The sequence below is a fragment of the Vicugna pacos genome, chromosome 8 (assembly GCF_048564905.1).
Source record: "Vicugna pacos chromosome 8, VicPac4, whole genome shotgun sequence".
NCBI classification, from domain to species: domain Eukaryota; kingdom Metazoa; phylum Chordata; class Mammalia; order Artiodactyla; family Camelidae; genus Vicugna; species Vicugna pacos.
This window is the reverse complement of record NC_132994.1, coordinates 70,961,795-70,981,912: the sequence shown is the minus strand read 5'-3', so window position 1 is coordinate 70,981,912 and position 20,118 is coordinate 70,961,795. Positions and strand designations below refer to the sequence as shown.

The window sequence follows — 20,118 nt, the reverse complement described above, 5'->3', positions numbered from 1 at the left end:
AGATTATGAAGTTTGTACTTCCAGTCACAAACTTCCAGTTACAAAATAAATAAGTCTCAGGGGTAAAATGTACAGAATAGGGAATTTAGTCAATAATATTGTAGAAATTTTGTATGGTGACAGACCATAACTAGACCATGGTGATCATTTTGAAACGTACAGAAATATTGAATCACTGTGTTGTACCCCTGAAACTAACACAGTGTTCTAGGCAATTATACTTTAAAAACTACACAGACACACACACACACTCAGGACAGTTTAATGGAGGAGATAAGGCTTGTAATTATCTGCATACAAGGCAGTCACAGGAATGTTATAAGGGAGTTACAAACAAGATGCTTTGGGATTACCGTGGTAGAGCCAGGGAAGGAAGCCTTCATGACAAAGGTGAAGTTACACCTGGAAGCATGAAGGCAGAAACAAAGGGGAGGAGACAAGAGGGTGGATTCATACACCTGGTGACCCAGGCAGGACAAAGGCACAAATGCTTGCGAAGAGGCCAGTCAACAGTAAGGCTGTGGCAGTGGGGGGTGGGGGTGAGGGAGGTGGGGGTGGGGGAGTTGGGGGGAGGAGGGGAGGGGATGTTGAGCAGGACCAGGAGGGAGAGAGGCAGGCCAGACCATGAGGCTGCGACCAGGGCTTGGCTCCTGTGGACCCTGGGAGTCACTGAAGGGTCAGGAGTGGCTTGAGGGGGCGGAGGTAGCCTTGCGGACATGTCTGTACTAGAGCCACTGGTAAGAAGGTTCTCAGGCAGCAGCGGGGATGCCCGAGGTGGGAGGGAGGTCCTGTGAGATGAGGAGGGCGCAGGGCTTGAAGGCAAGGGCAGTGGCGGCAACCAGGGCTCTAGCTAGGGCAGTCCCAGGCAAGGAGGCAGGGCCCAAGGGTTCAGCAGACCCTGGGCGGCAGCAGAGTCATACGCTACCTGAGTGATGTCTTCAAAGGGAAACTCCCTCCGCGCCAGGCTGGGCGAGCCGATGGACGGCTTGCGCATCGGCAGGCGAGGGGACCGGGATATCTCCTGAGCCGCCCGCGACAGCTTGGGAGACTTCCGAGCCTCAATGTTGATCCTGTGGAGACGAGGCCCGGGGCTCAGGCACCCACGGAGGGGAAGGGGCCCGCGCCCCTGGGCCCTGCTCACTTCTGGCAGCCCCCGTGGCTGTCACACTCTCAGGAGCCAGGCCCTTCCTGTAACCAAGTCCCTCCCACAGGCTTTTGCTTTATGAACATAAGGAAGGAAGGATAGAATTGTATATCGAATAGTATGTATTTTAAAATATTCTGAGATCACATCAAGCCATTCATTTGTAAGGAACTCCTGAGAACGAACTTTCACTTTCTGCTGACTAACAGCATGTTCAGAAACGTCCTCATGCCTTCTGCCAGGGCTCTGCAAAATTAGTACCAGAGAAAGTGGCAGGAGTGAAGAGCTCTTCCTCACCTTAAGGCCGTGATGATTTTACAACTCCTAACACAATGTTTGCATTTCAGCAGACTTGTCTAGCATTTCCCCACCTGCAATATTTGATCAGTGGATCTGAAGTTTTTCTGCTGCCTTTTGATCCTATGTTATATCTCTGGTCCTCAGTTCCTTTGTTTATAACATGGGGACACATGTGTTTAATGCCAATCTACCCAAGAGAGAGCATTATAAAAATGAGTATGGTAAGGCTGATGGTGTTTGATGAAAGAAAAACATGAAGCCTCCCCTATATTGCCTGAGAGCTTGATAAGCCATCGAGGGCTGACAGGGACCCAGCTGGAGGCTCTGGGCAAGGACTATTAGCGAGGCTGCTGTGGAGGTGGGGAACCTCAACACGAGAAAGGCGGGAGGAAGGAGGACCAGCTCTGAGACCCCAACACCCAAGAGCTTTCAGAGGACGTCTACAGGTGGAGGATCTGGTTGCTTATGTATTAATAGTCCTCTCTGTTCAAGGAGTGAGAAAAACTGAAACACTGCAGAAGTGTAGGAAAGTTCGTTATTTTATTTGTCATTTTAACAAGTTTAGAATGAAGATAAAAAATTAATCAATCAGATTCCTGAAGCAAATGGATATCCATATGGGAAAAAACGAACACTTACCCCTAACTCATATATACACAAAAATTAATCTGAGGTATAAAATTAATCTGAGATCTAAGTGTGAAAGCTAAAGCTTAGGCATCTAGAACAGAAGAAATTATCTTCACGACCTTAGGGAAGATAAAGATTTCCTAAACAGGGTACAAAAGCACTAAGCATAAAAGAAGAAATTCAGATATTAGATTATATGACAGTCCATATATCTGCCAAAGGACTCACAGTTAGAATACAGGAAGAATCTCACAGCTCATTAAGAGAAAAACAACTCAATAAAAAATGGGCAGAAGACTTGACCAGATACTTCACAAAAGAAGAGATCCAAATTTGGCCAACATATATAGAAAGCTGCTTAGCATCACCACTTACTGCAGAGAACAGAGTTTAACTACAATGAGATACCACTACACACCCACCAGAATGGATAAAATTATTATTTTTTAAATGACATACAACTGTAGGTGAGAATGGAAGCAGTAAGAACTCTCAAACACTGCTGGTGGGAATCTAAAATGGTACAGGCACCTTGGAATACTGTCTGGCACTTTCCAATGAAGTTAAACACATGTTCAGCCCACGGTCCTGCAACTCCCCTCGTAAGAACATACCTGGGATAAACAAGTGCATTTGTCCACAGAAAGTCTCGTGTAAGAATTTCTACAGCAGTTTTTTATTCATAATTGCCCCAAACTGGAAACTACCAGATACCCATCAATTGGTAAATGGAATAAACAAACTGTAGTATAATCATTACAAAGGAATTCCACAGAACAAAAAAGAAAAACAAACCATTGACACATGCAACAACAACATAAACGAATCAAAATCATTATGTTGAACAAAAATGCTAAACAAAAAAAGAGCACGTACTGTTTGATGCCATTTACATGAAGTCCAAGGACAAGTAAAACTAATCTATGGGGACAGATGTTAGAACAGTGATCACTCTAGGGAGCGGGTATGGAAAGGGAAGGGCCCAGGGAACTTCCCAGGGTGATGGAAATCTCATCTTCAGCTGGGTGGTGAAAACTGCTTTATCAACTGCTCAGTGAATTATGTTTAAGATCTGGGCAGGTGAGTTACCTTAGTTTTGCACAGCGTCAGAGAATTTTTGAGCTAGAGGATCTTAGTGAAGATCTGGTTCACCCTTTAACTTCCATAAATAAGGAAACTGGCATCCAGGTCAGGGAGCCAGGACAGGAAATGTGGGGTTTCTCACCTACAACACCACAGGCCCTTCCATCTACTCAGCTTTCTGCCACTCCTTAGGACAAACCTTAAGGAACTAACTTGTTTTTTAAAGCTCACTATGTTTTCCCTGTTACAGCATTATAGGCATTTAATTTGGCATTCTCTTCAACACATTAGCATACACTGTAACACCATTTTCTTACTTTCCTCAACCTGGAAGAAAAAAAACAAGCTCCCTGGCTATGGCCACCTCATGTCACCCACCATCAGTGCCAACCCCTAGAAATTCTGCAGGTTTAGCAGACTTCCTACTGGATGTCTTTTTCTACCCTGGAGGAAAGGATGAAGGAGGCTCTGATCATTGCAGGCAGCTCTTCCAGATGAAAGGCGGGGATGCTCTGGCTGTGCTCAGATGTCGGTTTCAACAGGATTTTGCTGCAGACGCAACACAGACACACCTCGAGACACAAAAAAGGGAGCGCACCCCACATCCCTAAAGACAGAGATTACCTTGGGAGTTTGGGTGATTTGCTAGCTCGGGAGATTTTGGGAGATTTCTTGGCAGCCCAGTCATCACTCAGCTCGATGTCACTGGAGTCTGAGCAGTTGCAGCTGTCAATCATGGTAGAAATCAAGCTGTTTCCGTAGATTTCATCTGGTAAGACACCAACCAGCAAAATTTAGGGGAGTGACATCAATCAGACCCTAAAAACGGTCATTACTAGAAACCAGAGGCCTGACTGACTCTACAGGCCATTATTTTCAGTCTAGAGGTTGAAACAGAAAAGAGTAGAACACTGTTTTCCTTTTACATTTTTATGCTATTACATTTTCTAAGCAAAAGTAGGCAATTATTTGTACTGCTATCAAAATGGGCATGGTTTTAATGCCTCTGGAATGTACAAAACCATCTGGCCCTGTTTACTGCGCTGAAAGCTGGAGCCAAAATGGCTGTGGTGTTGCGCCTCATGACACACCAGGCACCCATCTGGATGCCACAGGGGCTGGCAGCTGCCCCGAACCTGGGCCAAGCAAGGGGCTTGCTGACTCAGTGACTCCTCCCAGGATCTGCTGCTGACCAGGGACCTGGAAAGACCCCTGCTGATTCCAGGCCTGCTCTGTGTCAGATCTGTTTTAGGGACTCCCGGAAGTGTACGTCTGGATGCCAGGTGGTCCACGTGGTTTCCTGGAATTGCCACAGGGTTGCCCGTGGGGCTTGGCTCTCCCACCTCAGGCACCTCAGCTTCGAGCAATGGCTGGAAGACCCAAGCAGTAGGATGTGCAGTGGTAGCTGGGGGCTCCACTAAGGGCGCCTATATGGGATCCAGGGGGCCATCAGATGCAAGGCCCCAAGGCAGCAGGTGACGTGCACAGAGCAGGCCATCACAAAACTGCAGTGGATGGAGTTCGTGTTTGACATCCCTCCCCAAATCTTTCTCCTCAGCTGCCTTCCTCACCCCTCGAATTCCCTCATCACTCAAAACCCAGCTCTGCCCTCACTGAAGTACATCACTCGTCAGAAATGCTGCGTTCTCCTGACTAAAGTCTCATCCCTCCAGGCTCCAGGAGCCTTGCCAGGTAATCAAAAAGCTGAACGAAATAATTTAGAGAATATGAATGATTTTGTCATTCAAAAGGGCTATTTACATTAGAAAGGATGAGTTTAATCCAAACTCGGCTCTAAGTTTCTGAGCCCTATTTGCAAATACAGTCCATATCATCCCAGCCCTGCTTCCCCGCTCAGATTCATGTCAATCTTCCCTGCAAAATACACTCAGTCCATCCCAACAGCCCCAGAAGTTTTATTAACTCATTCCAACATCAACACTCACTGAAGTCCAAGGTCTCATGTAAATATTATCTAAATCAGACACGAGTGAAGCTTGAAGTAAAGTCACACTGAGGCAATATTCCTTTCCAGCTGTGAACCAGACAAGTTATGTGTTTCCAAAATACAGCTGTGGAATAGGCACAGGATATTCCCTTTCCAAAAGGGAGAAGAAACGGGAAAGAAGGAAGAGTGATGGGTCTTAAGCAAGTCCAAAACCTAGGAAGGGGGATTCCATTAGATCTTAAGGCTCAAGAATAACCCCTTTGGTTCAGTACTCCGCCCACTGGGGAAGTAGTGTCACCTCCATGGTTCTGCTGGGCTGGGGGCCTGTCTTCAAGGCTCTGGGCTGAGGCTGTCTTGCCTGTTGAAACCGAGGCAGTGACCCTGATGACTTCTGAATTGCCGTTGGGGTTTTTTTCCCTCTTGAAGAACAGTGTATGTTCCTACAAATAGATCTATCATCCCACCCTGTCAAATCCAAGAGGCCCAACAGCTTTCCTTCATCTCTTCCTGTATGGATAGGCTGAGAATTTTTCAAATCTTCAAGTTCTCATTATTTTGTGCTTAACAATTGCCTCTTCAATTCATCTTCTCCCTTCTGACTTAACTCTAAGCAGTGTGGAGGAACCAAGCCACTCCTTCAAAACCATTTAGAAATCTGCTCAGGGAAATACCAGTTTCACTGGCTTGCAAGTTTTATCTTCTTTAAAGCCTAGAACACAGTTCAGCCAAGTTCTCTGCCTCTTTATAAAAGGAATCCAGTTTCCGATAACATGTTCCTCATTTCTGCCTGAGACCTCACCAGAAATTGCCCTAACTTCCATGCTTCTAACATATACCTCAGACCTCTTCCAGTCCCCACCCAGGGCCCAGGGGCAAAATTGCTTCCACATTTTTTAACCATTTTTTTTAAACTGAAATATAGTTAATTTACAATATTGTGTTAGTTTCAGTTGTAAGTGATTCATATATATATACACACACACACGCATATACATATTTTTTTCAGACTCTTTTCCATTATAGTTTATTACAGAATATTGAATATAGTTTCCTGTGCTATACAGTAAATCCTTGTTGTTTACTATTTTATATCCAGTAGTGTGTATATGTTAATCCCAAGCTTCTAATTTATCCCTCTCCTATCCCTTTCCCCTTTGGTAACCATAATTTTGTTTGTTTTCTATGTCTGTGAGTCTGTTTCTGTTTTGTAAATAAGTTCATTTGTATCATTTTTTTAAGATTCCACATATAAGTGATATCATGTGGTATTTGTCTTCCTCTGTCTGATGTAGTTCAGTTAATATGATAATCTCTAGGTCCATTCATGTTGCTGCAAATGGCACTATTTTATTTTTTTATGTCTGAGTAGTATTCCATTGTCTGTTTGTACCACATCTTCTTTATCCAGTCATCTGTCAATGGACATTTAGGTTGCTTCCATGTCTTGGCTATTGTAAATGGTGCTGCTATGAACACTGGGGTGCATATGTCTTTTCAAACTAGAGTTCCTTCCGAATATGTGCCCAGGAGTGGGGTTGCTAGATCATATGGTAATTCTATTTTTATTTTTTTAAGAAAAAAAAAGAACATAAATACAAAACAGAAACAGACTCATAGACATAGAATACAAGCTTGTGGTTGCCAAGGGGGTGGGGGATAGGAAGGGACAAACTAGGATTTCAAAATTTGTAGATACTGACAGGCATATGCAGAATAGATAAACAAGATTATACTGTATAGCACAGGGAAATATATACAAGATCTTGTGGTAGCTCACAGTGAAAAAAAAATGTGACAGTTAATATACGTATGTTCATGTATAACTGAAAAATTGTGCTCCACACTGGAATTTGACACAACATTGTAAAATGACTATAACTCAATAAAAAAGTTAATAAAACAAAACAGAAACAAACAAACAAAAAAGAAATCTCCATACTGTTCTCCTTTCTCCACACCCTCTCCAGCATTTATTATTTATAGACTTTTTAGCAATGGCCATTCTGACTGGTGTGGATACCTCACTGTAGTTCTGATTTGCATTTCTCTAGTAATTAGCAATATTGAGCATCTTTTCACGTGCCTGCTGGCCATCTGTATGTCCTCTTGGAGAAACATCTATTTAGGTCTTCTGCCCATTTTTTGATTGAGTTTTTTTTTTTTTTGATATTGAGCTGCATGAGCCATTTGTATACTTTGGAAATTAATCCCTTGTCAGTCGCATCATTTGCAAATAATTTCTCCCAGTCCATAGGTTGACTTTTTGTTTTGTTTATGGTTTCCTTCACTGTGCAAAAGCTTTTTAAGTTTAATTAGGTCCCATTTGTTTATTTTTGTTTTTATTTCCATCACTCCAGGAGACAGATCCAAAAAAATATTGCTGTGATTTTTATGTCAGATTCTGCCTATGTTTTCCTCTTGAAGTTTTATAGTATCGTCTTACATTTAGGTCTTTAATCTATTCTAAGTTTATTTTTGTATACAATGTTAGAGAGTGTTCTAATACTATTCTTTTATATGTAGCTGTCCAGTTTTCCCAGCACCACTGATTGAAAAGACTGTCTTTTTTCCATTTTATATTTTTGCCTCCTTTGTCGTAGACTTAGTAACTGTAAGTGCACGGGTTTATTTCTGGGCTTTCTATCCTGTTCCATTGATCCACGTGTCTGTTTTTGTGCCAGTGCCATACTGTTTTGATTATTGTAGCTTTGCAGTATAATCTGAAGTCCAGTTCTGTTTTTCTTTCTCGAGATTGTTTTGGCTATTCATGGTCTTTTATGTTTCCATACAAATTTATAATTTTTTTTGTTCTAGCCCTGTGAGAAATGGCATTGGTAATCTGATAAGGATTGCACTGAATCTGTAGATTGCCTTGGGTAGTACGGTCATCTTAACAATACTGATTCTTTCAATCCAAGAACACAGTGTATCTTTCCATATGTTTGTGTTGACTTCAATTTCTTTAACCAGTGTCTTAACAGTTTTTGGAGGAAAAATCTTTTGCCTCCTTGGGTAGGTTTATTCCTAGGTATTTTGTTCTTTTTGATGTGATGGTAAATAGGATTGCTTCCTTTATTTCTTTTTTCTGATTGTTGCTAGTGTCTAGAAATGCAAAAGATTTCTGTGCATTAATTTTGTATCCTGCAACTTTACTGAATTCATTGATGAGCTCTAGTAGTTTTCTGGGAGTGTCTTTAGGATTTTCCTATGTATAGAATCATGTCATCTGCAAACAGTGACAGTTACTCCTTCTTTTCCAATTTAGATTCCTTTTATTCCTTTTTCTTCTCTGATAGCTGTGGCTAGGACTTCCAAAACTATATTGAATAAAAGTGGCAAGAGAGGCACTCTTCTCTTGTTCCTGATTTTAGAGGAAAAGCTTTCAGATTTTCACTACTGAGTATAATGTTCGCTGTGGGTTTGTCATACATGGCCTTTATCATGTTGAGGTATGTTCTCTCTACGCCCACTTTCTGAAGAATTTTTTTTCTATCACAAATGGATGCTAAGTTTTATCAAAAGATTTTTCTGCATCTACTGAGATGATCATATGGTTTTTTACTGTTGAATTTATTACTGTGATGTATCACAATGACTGATCTGTGGATATTGAAAAATCCTGGCATCCCTGGGATAAATCCCACTTGATCATAGTGTATGATCTTTTAATGTTTTGTGCTTTCACATTTTAAGGTATCTGTTTCAGCAGCACCCCACTTCTCAGTATTAAAATCTGTATTATTCATGTTCTCCAGAGAAAAAGAACCAACAGGAGATACACACACACACACACACACACACAGGTAGAGAGAGAGAGAGGATAAGGAATTGGCTCATGTGGTAACAGAGGCCAAGCAGTCCCAAGATCAGCATGGATGGATCCTCGGCTTGCAGACACACACCTTCCTGCCATGTGCTCTATGGCCTTTCCTTGGTGCATGCGTGTTGAGGGAGAGAGAGAGCTCTCCCTCCTCATCTTCTTCTAAGGCTATCAAGCCTATTGGATTAGGACCCCACCCTTATGACAACATTAATTACCCCCTAAAAACCGTATCTCCAAATACAGTGACACTAGGGGTTAGGGCTTTAAACTGTGAATTCAGGGAGACACAATTGAGGCCATAGCAAGCTCTAAGGATTGCTTTTGAAAACTGGTTGATTTTTGCTAAAAAAATTTACTGGGACTCATGCTTTCTATTATAAAAACACACACTGGTAATTTTAAGGAACGTGTTTGTTGAGTTGAGAATATCTACAACAGTGGATCACAAACTTCAAACCGTAACAATCACCTGGGCAGCTGTTAAGTTGCAGACTTCTAGGCCTTGCCCCAGACCTGCTGAATCAATCCAAGGTGCAGGCCCCCAAAGGCCGTATCTAACCAAGTACCCCAGCTGGCTTGCAGGGAGGCGGCCCACGGGCCACACCTGAGAAACCACAACATGCAGGCCTGATAGAGTGAGTCAGCTTCTCATGATGAGAAATTCCTGGCTTGTCCACGTCAGGACTTTTCTTCCTCTGCACCCACTCACATATACCATTCAGTTGGCAATTGGTCATATTTAAATCTTGACTTTTTAAATGAATTTCTCAAGCGTTGTCTTACTGCCAAAAGGGATTATAAACTCCTTGAAAACACAGACACCCTGGTGTTGCTTCATAACTGCAGGAGACTCAAGGACCATGTGCAAAGTACGCACCAAATACATGTTATTGAATCGCTTCGCTTTATAGCTTTTAAATTCTTTTAATTATAAAAATAAAACATCTCCTTCCTGGCAGAACTGTTAGTGACCGAGTCAGCCTGGTGTGGTGCGAGTTGATAAACGTGAGCGTTGAGGAGAAGCAGGTGCTGAGGCCGCCAGGGCAGGCTCCGAGCGAGCGTGGCCTCTGGAGGCTCGGTCCCAGTGCCCCAGGCGCCCTCCCTGCTCCTGCTGCCCTGTTCTTCAGTGAGAAATTCACACGCCCCGGGGAACAGAGCAAGCTCTTCACCTACGTTCCCCTCAAGATGTAATCTGAGCACAGCTTTATGAAATTATATACCCAGGAGGGACCTTAGAGGCAGCGGCATCCGGTGAGAAGACGGGCCGGGGTCCTGGCTCGGCCCCACGCCTCCCCTCCCGCGGCCGGCGGCTCTCTTCTCTCCCAGCCCTGAAACCGCGCTTTCCGGCCACGGCTCCCGTTTTTCTCACTCTGCCTCCTGGCCTCCCTCCTTCCCACCTCCTTCTCACCAGCTCCGATTCTTCTGCTCGCTCTCCCTGCTCCTGGTAGGAGTTCGTCACATGAGTCAAAAGACAAAAAAAAAAAAAAAACTGACTAATATCCAATAATTTAAAGCACAGCTTTACTGCTTTCAATTGCATATAGTAACACTGACAGCGGAATGCTGCCACAGAAGCCGAACGAATAAAGAAAAGCAGACGGAGGGAACAACTGCGTGAGCACCCGGTGTGGGCAAGGCAGCCAAGGCTGTCCTGCACTGTGACGCCGTGGTAACCCCAGTTGTGCCACACGACACGGTAGCTTCAGGGATGTAATGAGGGGCAGGGGCCAGTCTAGTCGGCAGGAGCGTGAACGGGAGCTGGGAGGTGGAGAGAACAAGTGTGCACTAATGCCAAGTCCAATTCAACCCATGCTGTGTCACAGTCAGGTACCTGCCAGCACTGGGGGCACAAAGATGCCTCAGTTTCCTCCCTCTAGGCCCTCAGGATTCGGGGAGTCAGGCAGAGCCCTGCCTGACAACTACCATGTGCCCCAGGGACTCCCAGCAGCTGACTGAGCAGCACCAGGCACACTCTGCTGCGAGCGGCGTGCCAGACTTCACGGGGAGGTGGCAGAAGGTCCGGGGGGGGGCAGGTAGTGCTGACTGGGGATGGAGGCCACAATGGTCACCAGGTGGTGACACTGGGCTAGCACACACGGTACCAACAAAAAGCACACAGTTCCTTCTCTCTGGAGGCTCTAGGAGAGTTTCTGGAAGGAAGGGGTCGTTCTTCGTGCCAAAATCTCTAAGGATGAGCAAGAAATTTTTCTTGGTAGTCAGCTAAAAAGCAGTTAATGGTAGACTACTGAGGAGCAGAAGCAAGACTCTACTGGGAGGTGGAGGAGCAGGCTGAAGGTTAGAAAACGTTAGCTCCATCGTTCTCTCAGGAGCAGACAACCCCTCACCACTACTTTCCGACGGGCTCCGCAGGACACCGAGGCCCTCGGTGAGCACCTGACACAGGAATCTATCACCCCCAGAAGGCCTGTGCTGGCTTCCCCTTGGCTGAGGGCCCATGTTTCTGCCACCCACAGTCCCAGCCACACAAAGCCATACGAAATGCTGTTAAAAACTTGTCAAGAAGTACATTCAGAGAATCATTAACATCAATAGGATTTTGGAAAAAGAGCAGCTTCAAGGATGCTCCTCACCAGCCAACACAGGCTTGCATTGCATAAACAGGCACTGTCTTTGCACGGGTCGTCAGGAAGGCTATTCCACAACCACCCCCGACAGGTCTTCAGTGCCTCTGGCAAGGGGCCCACCTGATTTGCCATCGGTCCGCGGGTCCATGATGACGAACTCCGGCCGCAGCTTGCTGATGCGCCGGCCCTTGAGGATGGGCACGAGCCCGCCCAGGTACTCCAAGTAGAGCGTGTAGCACGGGCCGCCCACCTCCGGGTCGTCTTCCGTGCGCTTCATGGTGCAGTGCAGACGCTCGTTGCCAGCCGACGGGTAGCTGACAAAGTCCCGCATGTTGTTGGGGTCTGGAATTGGGGGCTGGAGGCGGGCGGGGGAGGAAAGGAGTGTGGGCATCACTGGGTACTCTGACAGAGCACTGGCTGCAGCTCAGGGAGAGTTAACCACATGCTGTAAACAGTGATTCACGCTCTGGGTGCATGTCAGAATCTCCTGGGAGCTTTTAAAAAGTACCTAAGCCAGATTCCACTTTAGACAATGAAACTGGACTTGCTGGGGGTGGGCCTGGGCATGTGCATTTTCTGCAAACTCTCCAGGTGACTGTACCATGCAGCCAGGGTTGAGAATCACTACTGCAGAAGCAAGACTGTAAACCGGCTTGAAAAAAATCATAACAGATTCTAAACTCTGCTGTTTGAGGAAAAAAGTAACCAACAAGCCAATGTGATACTTAGAAGCAAAGATAGAAAACAAAAAGGAGAATACAGAAAAGGAGATGAGGTGCAGAGGGCCCATTGTTAAGGGGGAAGCCCACCCTTGAACAGCAGTTGGCAGCTGTGTTCCACACACCACCACGCAGAACAGCCTGGTTTCCGGGGTACGATCGGTATGAAGGACGCTGACAGGAGTGCTGGTGGGGGCCGCCCCTCCTCAGCACAGTGGTGAGGAAACTGGTTTCAATCCTGACCATTTCCATACCTACGATGGAGGGAGTTACTTGACTTCTAGGAACATGCTTCCCACTTTCTCAAGGGGGACTCATGGCAGCACCTGCCAGCAAGTCAGGACTGAATGGGCAGAATGATCATCAGGATGACCTGGTAATCAAGCCCAGAATACTGCCTTTGCGTGAGGAAGCTCACATCCATCACACAAGGCGAATCCCTGGTGGACATGAACGCTAGGGACAGGCGGCACGCGGGGAGGCCAGGGTGGAACTCTCAGTATCTTGTAGTAATCTTATGGTGAAGAATATGAGAACGAACGTATGTATGTTTCTATGTGACTGAAGTATTGTGCTGTACACCAGAAATTGACACAACATTGTAAACTGACTATACGTCAATAAAGATATATTAAAAAAACAAAACAAGCAAAAAAAAAAACCTTACTACATTCCAATAGCACATTAAGGTACCTTAATAGGCACATATATTATCTCATTTAATCTTCTCAACTCTGCCATGTAGGCATCATTATTCCCATTTAACATATGTGAAAACTGAGGCTAAGAGAGTTACCTGACTCAGTTACAGCTGATCCACAGGACAGCACAATTCTCGCCGGTCTCCCCTGACTCTGCGCTCCTCCTGGCAGTCCCTTCAGGAGGGAGCAGGCGAGGTGAGGAAGGAGCAGAAGAGGGGAAGGCTTTACCTTAATGGTGGGGATGAAGGCAGTGGAGAGGTAGGAGCAGAGACGGGGGGGCAGGGTCAGCTTGCTGACGTCCTTGTCCTCTCGCAGGGCGCTGGCAATGGCCTGCTGGCACAGCAGCTGCAGGCTGGATACTCGGTGCTCCACACGCACCACGTATAGGGCCGGTCCTGATGCCATGAGCAGCCGTGAGTCCCGGTGTCCCCAACAGATGGAGATGATGGGGCGCTGCCAGGAGGTGAAGGGAGACTGCGTAAGCTTCTGCTCTTGTGGTGAGCAAAGAAAGACCATGCGTATCACGTCAAGCAAAATAAAATGGTCTAATAGATTTTCAGGATGTTGGTTTTAAACAGCACAACAGACAATGTCAAGTCCTATATTATAAAAAGTCAGTATTTTCCTTGAAAAATAGTTAGATCCCCAGGCCAGACCCCAAAGCAGGGCAACAGTGTTACAAATGTTCTTTTATATGTATTACCTCATTTAATTTGGTACCATAAAACCCAACGTAGGTCCATATAATGAAGTTTCTGCCAGGAGGTGCAAACAGCTTGCAGTATAGTAACCCATACTCCTTACTGAAGCTCTGGTTACCTGGATCCCTAAGTAACCAGCAGTAGTTTCCAAGGCTTGGAGAGGTAGCAAGCAGGTAGACCAGATGGCCCTTCCCTTTCATCCTGACAAGGAGCATTTCAGAGTGAAATTGACTTTGGATTTGGGTTCACAAGCTTGTGACACAGGGAATATTATATAACCCCTGGAAGTCTTTTACTTTCTCATGAGTAAAATGAGAGCTGGGGGGATTAAAAGGAGATGAAAGATATCAAAGTGCTTCTGGGACCCATCACAGGCTATAACCCACAGGCCCTCAGTCACTGTTATTCTCAACCACCCTTGAGCTGACGAGGCAGAGAAAGAAAGTGGAAAGGTATCTGAAAGGGGGAGAGAGAGGAACACAGTTTCTGTGGTGGCCACTCTAGGCGTTTGTGGCCATCATTTGCTTTAAAAAGGCAGGCTGAAACCCAAATATGCAAGTTAGAAACTGGTGTACTGGGAAAAAAATCCAAAGTTGAGAGGTGCCACCTAAGAAAGACCAGCCAAGAAAGAAAGAAAGAGGTGAAGGGTTGTGACAGAAAAGCAGTGAGAAAATCTCTGATTCTGATCCAGACAGATGGAATTCTAATTTAATGAAGTCTTGAGGGGCTTCAAGGATCAGAAGTGGGGATACCAGACCTCTTATATGAATGACAGATAGGAACAGAACTTTCACAACACTTCAGCGACAAACATCAAGATAAAAGGAACACATGAAGACACTTGCTTAAAATAGCCTCCAGGGTCAGCTAATCCTGGTTTCAACTTCAAAACAAAATGCAAGGATGAAGATGATTCATCTTTCATTTCCATCACAGTGAGGCGGGCAGCCGCTGGGCAGGACCACAGCCACAGCGTCCTGGGGGCAGACCCCGGAGCCAGGAGCTCAGTCTGGGGGCTTCCAGAGGACTTCCAAGATGGGCCACCTTAAAAGAGGATCCCACAGAGAATGTAGACACCATAGAGGAAACTGTTCACTTAGAGCAAAACATAATCACTGCTGAAGACAAGGCAGACAACACATGAAATGCATACAAAAATATTTCTTTTGTATCAATGCCCGTGAGCGCAGTTTAGGACAAAAGTTCTACTAGCAGCAAAATCATGCTCTGTCTTAAAGCTGTACCATCACCCTGCCATGCCCGAGTCTCCTAAGATAATGTTTACAACCTATAGCTCAAGCAATGAAGAACAGTTTCCAATTAGTACAATCTGACTGGTTGGAACTGGCTGCAAAAACATCAGACACTTTTTTCCTCTAATTTCCATGACTTCTGAGTCCATCTGCCTGACGTGCCAGTGGTCACAAGGGAAGAACATACATATTCCTCCTCCTTTCCCCTCCCTCCTCCTGGTTGTGCTTTTCATTGCAATTATCTCTGCATAATACCTGATTATATGTTTTGGGAAGGTCTTCTATAAAATGATCATTATGATATCTCATATCTCTGTAAAATGGAACTTAAACCACTTTACAGACTTTCAAACTAGATAAAAATCCTCTGTTTATTTACAGGTATAATCACTACCCATTGTAAGAAAAGTAACAATCATGTCTTAAAAACTTACTACATTTCACAAGCCCACTCCTGGGCATATGTCCAGAGGGAACCTTAATTCAAAAAGACACCTGCACCCCAATGTTCATAGCAGCACTATTTACAATAGCCAAGACATGGAAGAAACCTAAATGTCCATTGACAGATGACCGGATAAAGAAGTTGTGGTATCTTTGTACAATGGAATACTATTCAGCCATAAAAAATAAAATAATGCCATTTGCAGCGACATGGATGAAACTGGAGACTGTCATTCTAAGTGAAGTAAGCCAGAAAGAGAAAGAAAAATACCTATGATATCACTCATATGTGGAATCAAAAAAAAAGACATGAACTTATTTACAAAACAGAAACAGACTCACAGACATAGAAAAGAAACTTATGGTTACCAGGGCTGGAAGGGAGTGGGAAGGGATAAATTAGGAGTTCAAGATTTGCAGATACTAACTAATATATATAAAATACATAAACAAGTTTATACTGTATAGCACAGGGAACTATATTCAGTATCTTGTAGTAATCTTATGGTGAAGAATATGAGGACGAACGTATGTATGTTTCTATGTGACTGAAGTATTGTGCTGTACACCAGAAATTGACACAACATTGTAAACTGACTATACTTCAATAAAGATATATTAAAAAAACAAAACAAGCAAAAAAAAAAAAAACCTTACTACATTCCAATAGCACATTAAGGTACCTTAATAGGCACATATATTATCTCATTTAATCTTCTCAACTCTGCCATGTAGGCATCATTATTCCCATTTAACATATGTGGAAACTGAGGCTAAGAGAGTTACCTGACTCAGTTACAGCTGATCCACAGGACAGCACAATTCTCACCCATCTCCCAATCCCACAGCTCATGCTCATCTTACTGCAATGTGCTGCTGCCTCTCTGTCCATCACAAATACAGTGATGGACCCAAATTCTCCCCATGGTTCTCCCTTAATCCACTTGGCCAAGGCTATTTTACTCAGAAACAAACAGAACAACGTATGTGTAGAAAAGGCAAACAGATAAGAGGAGAAACGAGCTGCGTAAACAGCAAGTGGACAATGACCGGAATGGTCATTACAGCAGAAAAGAGCCCACAGGTCACGCAGAACCGCACACTGGGATAAACCAGCCAAGCAGCACCGCCGGGTGAGCATGAAACAGCAGCACGGCGGGCATTGCAAACGGAGGAAAACAGAATTCTCAGCAAGGAGGAGTGAAGGGACTAAAAACTAGAACTGGAAAAAAGAGCTGAAATTATTTAGCCTGGAGAGGTGATGCCTGTAGGGGTCTCAAAGGAGTAACTGTTATCTGGAACAAGGTGACAAAGAAACCAGGAACTTACAGCACAGTAACCTGGGGTACAGCATTCACTTATTTGCCCAAGTCAGTGATTATTCATTTTAGTAAAGGGGGAAATCATTCTCATTTAATTTATTTTCACAACATATATTCCATGTAAGATAAGAAAGTAGCAAAATAAATACTGGCACCTTTGCCATAATAAATCTTAAGACTGTATTAGAAAAATAAGGAAGAATTTACAACCAGTGAGCGCTGATCCTCTTGTCTGAAATTCTGAGGTATCACTGACGTCAGAAAATTGATTATTGTAATTATCACTGAGTCTGAGGCCAGGCAGTAGGGCCATGAGCCCCCAGGATCCCTTTAAGTCCTGTGAGCCCATAGAAAGTCCTCTTACCTGGGAACCAATGCACAGCATGGCGATCACAGTTAACAATACTGTACTAATACTTAAAATTTGCTAAGAGAGAAGATTTTAAATGTTCTCACCACAGAAAAGAGATGGTAATTACGACACTGAGCTCTTAGCTAGCCTCACGGTGGTAACCACACTGAAATACTTAAGTTCATATTAAAATGTTCATATCAATTACACCCTAAGAAAGATGGAAATAAATAAGTAGGAAAATTAACACACACAAAAATCCTTTTTATCTTTTTTTTAAAATAGTTTTTTACATCTCATCTTACTTCCTAAGTCTCATTTCTTGCTGGTGCTCATTTTCCTGTACTCCAGCCTACAAAGACCTCACTACAGATGTTCTGCTGTTTCAGAAAGAGCAAGAGTCGAGGTGCTCACAGACATGGGGTGCGGGGCGTCCTGATTTAGCCACGTCACCATCAGCGATTTCTGCCGCCAGGTCCTCTAGGGTCTGTGGCGCTGGCAGGACAGGAACCCACTGCCAGCCCGCCCACGGCCCTCCCCGGCCGAGCGCCGCCTGCCCGGGGAACTTGCCGCCCCCCGGCATTAGCTGTAGCAGAAGAGCAACGTGCCAGGTGCTCTCTTCCTGCAAACCTGGGAGCACACAAGGGTCCACACCAGCACAACTCCCACAGATTAATGTTTTTGTCTGAACAGCTGCTGTCTGCTAGGGAAAAACTCAGCTGTAAATCTGTGGACTTAATCGCCTTCTCAAATCACACAAAATGACTATTTTTAGAACCAATGGCTAGAACTGTGAAGTTGATAACATTCAAATCTTAATTTGTATAGGAAAGTTCACATATTTTCCACCTAAATCTGAGGCAAAAGGTCAAGAACATGAGTGCATTTCATGGAGTGTCAGTCAGTGTGGTGGAATCCGGTGCTCTGGTGAGTGTGATGGAGTGATGACAGGTGTCCTGAGGGGAGAGGCTGCCGTTCACATGGCGCTCAGGGAGGGGTCAGTGCGGTCAGGCTGTCCTGCCAGATGCCGAGCCACCTAAAAGGAGAGCAGGTTAGTCTGCTCACTTGTCCTCCCCCGCTACATCCAGCTTCATGGAGTGCTCACAGCCAGCTTCAACGCCCTGGCACGTGAAGACACACCAAGTCCCTCCCAACCCTCCCTGTGCTCCTGTACAACACCCATCGCGCATCTAGCCAATCATTCATTCATCTGCTGAGCTGTCAGCATCTCTCGCTACATCAGTAAATATCAGTACATATCTGCTAAATGTTTATAATGGTCCGGACACATCCTGGGTGTTAGGGACTGACACGGAATAAAATAAATTCCCTGCCTTCATGGAGCCGACGTTCTGAGGAGAGATGGGGAGAGAGAAGTCTCAGCCTCCGTGACAGGGCTACCTGATAGTGAAATCGCTACGAAGTACAAACAGAAGGATAAAGGGCTAGAGAAAGAGCAAGGGGGTCGTTTCAGACAGAGGGGAGCGGAGAAGGCTTCCAAGGAGGAAGTTTCAGCAGCGGCCTGAGATGAGGGAGTTGATCATGTTTTTAACTGGCGTTGAACGCTTCCTCACCACACCACTATTTCTGTATACAGCAGTGTGTTGCACAGAGTCCTCTAAAAATTGAAGGGGAGGAGAATGCAGGGTGTCCTTTCCATGTTAAAGATAAGCTGTTCAAGCAGGATTAGAGTCAACAGACAACAAAGGGGTCAAGCCGGCTACACTGGCCCAGGACAGGAAAACGAGGCCGTCCAGGCACACGGTTTCTGGCTGATGGGGCTCCGGGCTCGGGACGGACCCCGTGAATGTCAGAGGGCTCTCCTGCCCCCCAGTCGCTTGTCCTCCTAAGAAGGAGGCGGGGGTCTCTGTGATAGAAGAAATGTACTTCAAGTGTTTCACAGCCCCTGGTAGAAGCGGGTGTTTCATGTTTGTATAAGCACGTACACAAAAAGAAAACCTTCCAGAAGAGTTCACTTTTAAAAGAGACCAAGTTGGTGACTGGTCACCATTAAACTGTGCTGGTTGGAGCCATGGACAGTTTTGAATATTAAGTTACAGTGATTTGGCCCCCAAATTGCAGTAATTAAAGTTAGCTCAGGATTCAGTCACCCAAACCTCCATTTAAAAAGAACACACCATTCTTGTATTTTCTAAGCAGACAAGCCCAGAAAGGACTTTCTCATCTATTTACAGCAAACAATAGGAAAAGCACACTACAAACTATAAAAGCACACTTTGTGAGAACAAGTAGAGTTACTTCTCAACAAAAGGAGGTAGAGTTTTGCTAAAGGATTCTCCTTCCGGAGCATAGTAGTCTATGCCCATAAAGGCAATCCCTTACTTGATTTTTCAGTTTCCACACTTAGCTTCTTCCTCTCTTAGTTTTTTTATCCAACTATCTTACATCAACACCTGAACCTTATCGAACATAAGGTGACTCCACCAACTTGCCTTTAACACAAAAAAAGTTCATAAAGTGAAAACACACACAACAAACAAACCCCCAAGACCCAACCAGCCAACCAAAGGGTCTGTGGACATCAGTCAGTGGTGCTCACTCACATCTGTGGTCAGGTTATCAGATATGCAGGTATTTATAGATGATCACGGATAACAGCTAGTGGGATAAAGCATAGACTTTAAGTAACAACAGGTAGGAAGGAAAGAAAAAGAAATCATAGTATTTCCTTCCAAGAGTGTCAGCCACAGGCACTACTGTTATGAGGAAATCAGGAGAATCCGTTTTAAAGGGAGACTGCCGCAAGTTTGTGCCGGGCAACGGTTTTGTATACAATATGCCACAATCTCATTAACTTGGAAATAAATCATCCAATCTAAACCACATTTAGTTCTTCTTATAAACAGCCCAATAAATTGCCTAACTTCCTTCCTGCTATAAAAACGTCCCTGCCTTTGGACAACTTGAATAGAAGAGCACAGACAACATGTGATTTTAGAATCATTACAGACAACAGTTAAGCTGGTGCTACCCAGAATCAATATCGTACTTGAGTTTTAGTAGCATCATTATTTAACTTTATATTATTGAGGCAAATTTTTCAATGGTTGAAAAAGACATGCAAGTGGAAAAAAAAAAGAATCAACAACTTA

At 44.5% G+C, this 20,118-nt stretch overlaps 1 protein-coding gene across 2 annotated transcripts in view; it reads right to left on the bottom strand.

The window, feature by feature from the left end:
- TULP4 (TUB like protein 4) overlaps positions 1–20,118 on the bottom strand; it is a 206,916-nt gene that overhangs the window by 13,108 nt on the left and 173,690 nt on the right. For both annotated transcript variants that reach the window (XM_072966122.1, XM_072966123.1), the window contains 4 exons: positions 13,162–13,386; positions 11,634–11,868; positions 3,782–3,926; positions 926–1,070 (listed from right to left, as the gene is read on the bottom strand). In XM_072966122.1, the coding sequence (XP_072822223.1) occupies positions 926–1,070; positions 3,782–3,926; positions 11,634–11,868; positions 13,162–13,386 (750 nt within the window). The remainder of the gene's footprint in view (positions 1–925; positions 1,071–3,781; positions 3,927–11,633; positions 11,869–13,161; positions 13,387–20,118) is intronic.